We start from the raw sequence: 8,922 nt of genomic DNA on the forward strand, positions 1-8,922 counted from the left end.
TTCCCTTCATGGTTCCTTCCCTTCATCCTATGATGCTCTGTTCATTTCATGATTCCTCCCTTTATCCCATATGCTCTAGATTCCTTGATGTTCTACTCACTTCATGATTCCTTCTCTTCATCCTATGATGCTCTATTCTCTACATGGTTCCCTTCCCTCCATCCCATGATTCTCTATTCCCTCACAGTTCCTTCCCTTCATCCCAGGATGCTCTATTCTCTTCATCCTTCTCTCTCTGAGGAGAGTGGGCTTGTCTCCAGTCTGTGACACAGGGATTTCATCTCCAAAAGAAACATTTATTTAAACAACTAAGGTCACAGGTACAAATATTCTGCTTCCCTGGCCTCTGCCCACTCTCACCACACAATTGTCCAGCCTCCACAGAGGCATCTGCCTCTTTGGCTTGAAAACCCCTTCGGCCAAAGGTGCCTGTGTTGGCTGTCCCCGTCTGCTCATGCTGACTGGGCCTCCTGTTCACAGCTCAGTGTGTTCTCCATGGGGTGGCCTCTTTGCTGCCTCCTGGGTTCTGAGCTGGGTCCAGAAAGCCACTTCCTTGTCTTTCAGCCCCCGGGCTGCCTGGGTGGGAACGCCAATCTTCAGGTAACCTTCCTTCTGATCGTACTCTGGCCAGCGGGGCAGCCCCTCCCCATTGGGATTCCTGGGAACAGAATCAAAATGGACATTCCTTAACGCTGCTGTGGTCCCCACATTTCTCAAAATTTTCAGAGATCCTTCATCATATCTCAAGCTAGAGTCCTATGCATCTCTGTAGGCAGGGATCTCTCCATTTGTGGGGATAGCCTGTCAGTTGGGGGAGAGCTCTGGTTAGAAACCTCCCTCTCTAATGGGTATGCCCACCATCTTCCACCCACCATCTCAACCCCATCCTCATCACCAGCCTCACCCAGTCCGAGCAAAGTTGGCCCAGAACTTCATCACCATCTTGCTGAGATTGATCTCCTCTTCTGAGGCACCCTCTGTGGGGAAGAAGGAGAGCTGTTTCCCTACTCATGGTGTGGTTCATGGAGCACAGCATCGGTGTTGCATGGCAACTTGTTAGAAAGGCAGAGCCTGTATTTGCCCTGTGCCTTGAGTCAACATCTGTTGTATAAGATGACCTTAGTGAGCTGGTGCACACTTTCAGGCGAAGAGTGGCTAATACAGGACTCAAGAATGTATGCACAATCCATCTGTGACTTTTATCTTCCATGCCTATCTCCCAGTTAATCTTCCCTCAGGTCAGCATGCCATACCAAGAGTATTCTCTACTCTGGAAGATGGCTAGTGCCTAGGTTTTTTCCCCCTTCAATTTCCTGACATATAGAGCCATTCATAGAGCCTGAAAATGTCAGAATTGCAAATGTTGTATGGAGTCCCCCAACTTGGAGTCACCCAGAGGGACCAGTGTGCTATGAAGAGCAGAAAGTGGGTCATAAAAGATAATACGACTAGCTGGGCGCCGGTGGCTCACACCTGTAATCCTAGCTACTCAGGAGGCTGAGATCTGAGGATCGCGGTTCAAAGCTAGCCTGGGCAGGAAAGTCTGTGAAACTCTTATCTCCAAAGAAACCACCAGAAAACCAGAAGTGGTGCTGTAGCTCCAGTGGTAGAGCACTAGTCTTGAGCTGAAGAGCTGAGGAACAGCGCTCAGGCCCAGAGTTCAAGCCCCACGACTAAAAAAAAAAAAGATATACAACTGTTGAGAGTTTAGGTATCAAAGTCACTTGTGAAAGGTTTTAAGTGTCATATTATTCAATATATTATAGGTAAAAATGTCTGAACTGTCAACATAGACAGATGGACAGATAGATATCTACAGCATTCGGTTCAAGGTTAGCAACAATACCAACTGTCCCCTCACTCATTCTACTGGGCCCTTGTCAAACCAAGCAGTGGTTTGATATTCTCTGGAGCAAACTCTGCAGGTGACCCACCACCCATTTTCTGGGTTTCACAGGCCAGGTATGGACAAAGACTGTCCATGGGGCACAGGAAAGCACATGTTCTTCACGCATGCTAGAGCAGGAGAAAGGAAAGGAACTGGCCAGTGTAGCTCAGCTGTGTATCAAAGAATCAGGACATAGATAACAAGATTGAAAGAAACTTGCTCAAAGCCACCAACCAACCCTGGAATCCAAGTCTCCCCACTTCAAGTTCATAGTCACTAAAGAGCCATTACCTTTAAAAAATGGGGCCCCAAACACGAAGAAGACCTCTTCCCCATGGTCTCCTACCACCGTCTTGGGTTTCAGGTCAGATGAGAAGCTCGGGCGATACTGAAACTCATACATGTAGGTGGGGGCTCCAGCATCTATGAGGAAATAGATTTATGTGCAGTTCACGCACACCTGGCTGGTATTTGCATCACCAGCCTTGTAAGAACCTAGTTTCCTGCACAGAACAGAAACAGAATTTAATGAAATCCCAGTGAATCCCTTTGGCTGTATAACAAGGAGAAATGGAATTGAAACTGAAGTTTCTTGATTGCAAGAAAGAATAAATACAATTTTTTCTTAGTCATAGGGCCCGAACTCAGAGCCTGGGTTCTATCCCTGAGCTCTTTTGCTCAAGGCTAGCACTCTATCACTTTAAGTCAGAGCTCCACTACTGGATCTTTATTTGTAATACAAGAATTCCTATTTATTTCGAGAATATCCATAACCTAATAGGTAATTTATGTCCAGTGTATTTTGAACATTTCTAGTGCTTTCTCATCCACTCAGAGAAGCAATTCCAAGCTCCTTAACTAAAAATCAATGTATCTAGATATATAGGCACACAGAGATGGTACAAACTGTTTCAGGAAATCACAACATTCAGGCTTTGTACTCAGTCAGCTCACATAGCCTACTCTCTGCTTGGTTTCAGCAGTCTTAAGGACTTGAGATGTAAAGGTGATAGGCAAAGGAAGAGATAAGAGGAGGGGGTACCTGCTTCCTAGTCATAACCCTTCTCTCCTCTGCTCTGCTTCCTCTCACCACCAGAGCCCTGCAGTTCAAACCCCAAGATGCCACTTTCTTGAGGATTGGCTCATTGGACGGCAATTCTTGTCCTTATGGGTCCACCACAGTCCTCACAGCCTTGGGAGCTCAACACCTGCAGTGATCATGATGCCCAGCGAGTCACTCTAAGACAGACTGCAGGAGGCATTAGACAATTCATCCCCAATGGGCATAGTAGGGAAATTGAAACACCCAGAGGGAAAAACACATGAATAATCTCACCACTCAGAAAAAGCTTCTTCTGCATTTTAGCACCTATGCCTATTATGTTTGTAAAATTGGGATAATACTACAAGCTATCTTAGTTATTTAGTTATTTGGCTATTTAGCTATGTTGTCATTGCTTTACATAAATATATATCTAGCCACTGAAGTCATTTTTAAATTATTATTATTTTTCATTGCACGAATTTATTACACAAGAGTGTCTCATTTTAACACGTCAATTCATGGATACAATGTATCTTAATCAGTCACCTCCTGCAATCTTCTCCATCCTCCCAGTCACTCCTCTCCAGTGTTAATATATGTCATCCCAAATGAATATCAACAATAAATTATTTGATTCCTTTGCACTGTCTTTATCAGTGCATCCATAGAAGCCATCTTTGTATGATTGAAATCCACTAACTAAAAAGGTGCTTCAGTGTCAAGTAGAACTCAAAGCAAAGGTTAGCCTAGCCTCTGCCTCTCTATAAGTTTCTAATGGAATTCTCTGCCCTGCTGTAGCTCATTGTCCATGATTTTATTTTCTGACCACTAGCACCTATTCTGTCTGCCAAAGATCAAAACACTGTGGATTTAACCATCCCTTGGTGTAACCAATGTGTGTTGGTGGGTCACTACCCAGGTCACTGCTTCTCAGGAACCCCCTGAGATGATTCCCAGGGCTCCTGGCTACAGCCATCCACAGGGGACATGTTCCTGGTGATATTCAGTGATTAGCCTCCATCTCTAATTGTGTTTCTGGATCATCATTTCCTCAGAGGTTTCTAGTGGCAGAACAAAACAGGAAAGCACCCTTCCTCAGGTCATAGAGAATCAGCATTTGAGTCCTGACCCTCAGCAGTTTGCACATGGTGGTGGGTCAAATACCGAGCTGGGAAGACCTCATCCTTCTCCTATAAAACCCTTGGGACTCACCTCTGTGGCTCCGGGATACCATCACACCTGGAACTCCAAACATCACATCTGCTATTAAGTCAAGTAGCAGGTCTTTCATTTTGACAGGGTCGTCTGTTCCTCCAAAATATTTCTCAATGGATGCTGAAATCAGCTCTTCAGAAAGGTCCTGAGAGAGACCAAGATAGTGACCACACACCTGGTGAGCAAGGTAGCTTCTACAGAAAGGTAAGAATCTTTTGTATAATAGTTATGTGCTAAGGAAAAGAAAGTACAAGTTTTAAGATTTCTTTCTAGCCAGAGCATTTTATTTAGATTTACAGAACACAGGACATACAATGGCCTGCAGATAAGATCCATTCAGGTGTAATAAAGGCAGGCATTCAAAATGTGTACCCCCCCTGGTGCTGCCCAGGTGATCATCGCCCCTCAGCTCCTTATGGAAGCTTTAGGCTGAAATCCTCAGGCAACATGGTCTCTCTGGGAGAGAGCCTACCCCTCGTTCAGATGGCCAGCTTTCCAGATACACCTTTTCCCTCTTGTCCTTGGGTCACTGCATTTTCCCATTGACAAGCGATGTATATGGGTTCATTCTACTGTACTGATTAGCTAGGAACAGCAGAGAAATGAGGACAGAACCCTTAGGAGCCAGTTTTTTCTTTCTCTGCCATAATTAGAGGCAACCCTCTCCCATCATTGTTTCTCAACCAATTCTATGAATCCTTCCAGTCTTACCAGCATTGGGTAAGATGTCCACAGCAGTGATGAGGCCTTCTTCTTGTCCATTTCACCTTCCAGTGGATAGCCCCAAAACTGTTAAAAAATAGTTTTATATTTGTGAATCATGGAGAATTGAGGGAGAAGACTCAAGCTGGTCAATGCATAAAACAATATAGGTTGACATTTTTATCTTGGGTCTCCATGGGCATGCATCTTTCCTTAATTTAATCAAAACCAATGAAACAAATGGATTGACATATACAAACTGTAGGGGTGGAAAGAGAGCATCACAAAATGTTGTGCTTGCAGAGGGTACAATGGTCAGTCAGCGTCAAAGGAATATTTGATCGTAGTCTAGAAACCAAGAGCCCAAGGAGGGAAGACACAGGGCACAACCCACAGACCCAGGTGACCAAGGAACCAAAATCATGGCTGAGTTCCTTTGCTGAACGCAGAAATCCTCCTTCAGTGCACAGCTCCCAGCATATATTGATCCTGTCCACATTTCTGACTCAGAGGCCTGACCCAACTGCAGCATGGCTCCAGTGGCTCAAGGCTATGTCCTAGAATGACTCCAGCCCCGTCAAATGCGTATATGAGGCGCTCAATACTTGAAGGAGCGAATCCCAGGACAGGCAGATACACAATCCTCTTGTAGACCAGCTACTTACAAATCTGGCAGTAATCAACCACTTTTCTGCCCCAAACTCTTTCCTTAAGTGTTTCAAGGCAAACTTTCTGATAACTTTTTTAACCTGTTTGAAATGTATATATTTGGGGGGATGACTCTTGATTTCTCTCTAGTTCCTTGGAAAGTAAAGGCCTAACATGAGTATTCATCAATTACACCTCTATATCTTATCATAATGAGAGAGAAAGCTGCTTTCCTATAGGTGTGAGTGTGTTAGTGTGTGTGCACACACTGCATTGTGTGAGTGTTGAATATGTGTGTGCATGTGCATGGATGTGTGGGTATGTGTACTCTTAAATTCACCAACCAGAGAAATGGATTCAGCCCTCACCCCACAGGGCCTCCCAAAGCTCATCCAGCTTTGAATCTTCTCCAGCTGTTAGTATGTATCTTGAAGCTAGATATTTTCCTAATTGTAATCATATTACTGAATAAAACCTAACCTACTGCTTTACTTGTTTATTTATGAAAATGAAAAATCCTTATATGATTTTAAGAAGCCAGTTCTTAGTCACATAGAAGCAGCTTCTGCCAGGCCCTGGTTGCTATAGCCTGTAATCCTAGCTAATCAGGAGACAGATCTTATGATTGCAGTTTGAAGCCGGCCCAGGCAGGAAAGTCTGTGAGACTCTTCTCTCCAATTAACCACCAAAAAGCCAGAAGTGGAGTTGTGGATCAAATAGTAGAGCTAGCCTTGAGGGAAAAAGCTCATAGACAAAACACAGGTCCTGTGTCCAAGCTCCAGAACTGGCAAATAGAAGAAACAACTACCCATGAATATTTGCAAGGAGACATTTGAGAGCTCTTGCAGACATTGTGGGGGTCTAAGAGATGTGTGAGTCCAGGTTTAGTAGATATTGTTGCATCCCAGTCTGACTCTATTGAATCCCAGCTCCTTCCCCTTCAGGATGTCCTAGGCTTTTCCATCTGCACAATTCTCATGTCTGCATGAGAATCCTTCAGTAAAAGATGCTGTTGGGGAAGAGGAACTTCCAGGGCTCCACCATCCACGGGACAGTTGTCCATTCTAGGGAATATTCCCATTGAAATGTCTACTTTTGCCTGGTGCTGGTGGCACATGCCTTTAATCCTAGCAACTTAGGAGGCTGAGATCTGAGGATTGCATTCAAAGCCAGTCTGAGCAGGAAAGTTCATGAGACTCTTATCTTCAAGAAACTACTCTGAAAAAGCTGGATCTTGCACTGTGGCTCAAGTGTTAGAGTGCTAGCTTTGAGAAAAAGAAGCTCAAGGAGAGCACCCAGGCCCTAAGTTCAAGCCCCAGGACCTGCAAAAATAATCTACTTTTGACAAGGATAACTCTCTTGGACACAGAAGACAGAGAGAAAAAAAATGAGCTGATGGGAGCAGAGTCAGAGGGAGGTGGCTGATGATGTGTCTGGGGTGAAGTCTGTCAACAGTTCTGTACATCCTCACCATTGGAATGGTCCAGCCAAATTCTTGCTTGTTGATTCCCACGATGTAGGGAACAGTGTTGAAACTCTTCTCAGCCAGAATCGCTTCAGGTGACTTGGGCAACAGCACTCCATCAACCACAGTGGGCAGGAAGGGAATGCTCTGGGGAAGAAATAAATGTAGAGTCTGAATGCACTTCCCCAGGCAACACCTCCAGCCACCTCTCTGCATGGAGGCAGAGACAGCACACAGCCTCCTACATAGGATTGAAGGATCCTATGTAGCCTAAGTCTGTGAGTCCCCCAGAGCCGCGCTGTAACTAGAGTTGGTGTTGTTAGGTGACCATGGCTGAAACAAGGGAGCTGAATCCCATGGAAAGGAAAGTACCCAGCACATGCAGTCCATGCGCACTCTGAAGTCCCTTTGTATACATGTAGCTATCTATCATCTATACATCTACTGTTTTCTTCCTCTCCATTGTGGTTATGTCTATGGAATTGCAGTGAGTGCTGAATTAGCAGACATTGCTGCAGGGACTGTCCACATTTGGGTTCTTGTAAGATTTCATTCACAACAGTATCTCCCTCACCCCCTTTGTGTGTGTGTGTGTGTGTGTGTGTGTGTGTGTGTGTGTTCCTTTTCAAAGACCCATTACATAATATAGATTGCTTACAATTAATATAGACTCTACTGAAGCCCACATTCAAACCACTAGTTGACTCCAACCTTATCTTCATTCTTACTTTAAAAATCTCATTTCTGATTTTCATGAAATACACCACATATTTTGTTTGTTGTTCTATGGACTTCTTATCCAACTACCCACCCTAACTGGGAGACAGCTCCAAGGAGCAGAGAATTGGGTCTGTGATTCCCTCCCATGTCCCAGCTGCTATCAGATAGTAAGGGCTTCATGCACCACTGCAGGATGACTGAAAGAATCTTATTTCATCCTTACAACTTCTTTAAGGTAAAACTAGTATCACAAGGAGCTATCTAGAGAGGACACGATGGTGAGATGCTGCACAGTTCATGGCACAAGACCCTGGCAAGTCCTTGCAAGTGTGAGGGACGAGAAGAGGAGAGAAAGGGTTCCATGGATTCTAGGAGGATGATTGCCCCAGAACTGAAATCCTCAGTTTCCTGCTATACCAAAAACCAACCCCGTGACCTTCTGAGAGATCCGTCCTCCACAGAAAGGGCCCAGCCTTTTAGCCAATGACTTTGTCCTCTTCGTAGTAGACAATTCTAGTTCAGTCTCCTTCTGAAGATGCATTTTGAATTCAGGAAACATAAATGAGAGAGGTATATGCAAACAGCAAACTCAGTCAGCAAACTGCTGACTGAGAGCACTGGACTGGGAATAGGGAGTGGGTTCTAATCCTGCTGCTGGTTCCTGGCTATGTTACCTAGCAAGTAACTTCCCATCTCAATCTCAACAATATACCTACAAGGACAACAATATACACAGCAATGTACACAGCAGGATCCACAAAGACGTTATAACTAGTTGGAACTAAAAAGTACTAAGACTTAAAATCTGTAATCAAGAAAGCTAAGGTCTTTACCTCTCTGGGATCTCCAACAAAATCAAGCTTAGCCAGGTTCTGTAAAGACAGAGAATGAGACAGATGTGAGCGGGCTGATCTTGTGCTGGAATCAGAGCAGATTCTCCTTCTCTGTTTGTCCTCCCTTGGGGTCAGGTGTAAAAACAGATGCATTATATGGGCAGGAAACAGTGTGGAGGGAATGAAGGATTGGCAGCTCCAGTGAGAGGCACATCTCTGGATGCAGTGGCTCTCAGGAACTCCGGAGAGGATGTCTGCTATCTGAACCTGTTCACCTTTTCAACCTCACCCTGGCAACATCAGCTCAGCTTTCCTCTGAGAGAAAGGTAGAATGAGGCGAACAACATGGCCACAGCTGTGGAGGCCTTGAGGAGAAATAAGGAATGTTCTGCAGGAGAGGTCATCC

General features: G+C 44.8%; 1 protein-coding gene across 1 annotated transcript in view; it reads right to left on the reverse strand.

Moving 5' to 3' along the window:
- Positions 1-295: 295 nt before the first annotated feature.
- Positions 296-8,922, reverse strand: part of LOC105994407 (carboxylesterase 1D-like) — a 71,374-nt gene continuing 62,747 nt past the window's right edge. The window contains exons 5-11 of the mRNA XM_013027889.1: positions 8,517-8,555; positions 6,970-7,110; positions 4,860-4,937; positions 4,146-4,293; positions 2,180-2,311; positions 905-977; positions 296-658 (exon numbers count right to left, since the gene is read on the reverse strand). Coding sequence (XP_012883343.1) covers positions 475-658; positions 905-977; positions 2,180-2,311; positions 4,146-4,293; positions 4,860-4,937; positions 6,970-7,110; positions 8,517-8,555 — 795 coding nt within the window. The 3' untranslated portion in view covers positions 296-474. The remainder of the gene's footprint in view (positions 659-904; positions 978-2,179; positions 2,312-4,145; positions 4,294-4,859; positions 4,938-6,969; positions 7,111-8,516; positions 8,556-8,922) is intronic.

Source organism: Dipodomys ordii, unplaced genomic scaffold (genome assembly GCF_000151885.1).
Source record: "Dipodomys ordii isolate 6190 unplaced genomic scaffold, Dord_2.0 Scaffold106, whole genome shotgun sequence".
Lineage (NCBI taxonomy): Eukaryota > Metazoa > Chordata > Mammalia > Rodentia > Heteromyidae > Dipodomys > Dipodomys ordii.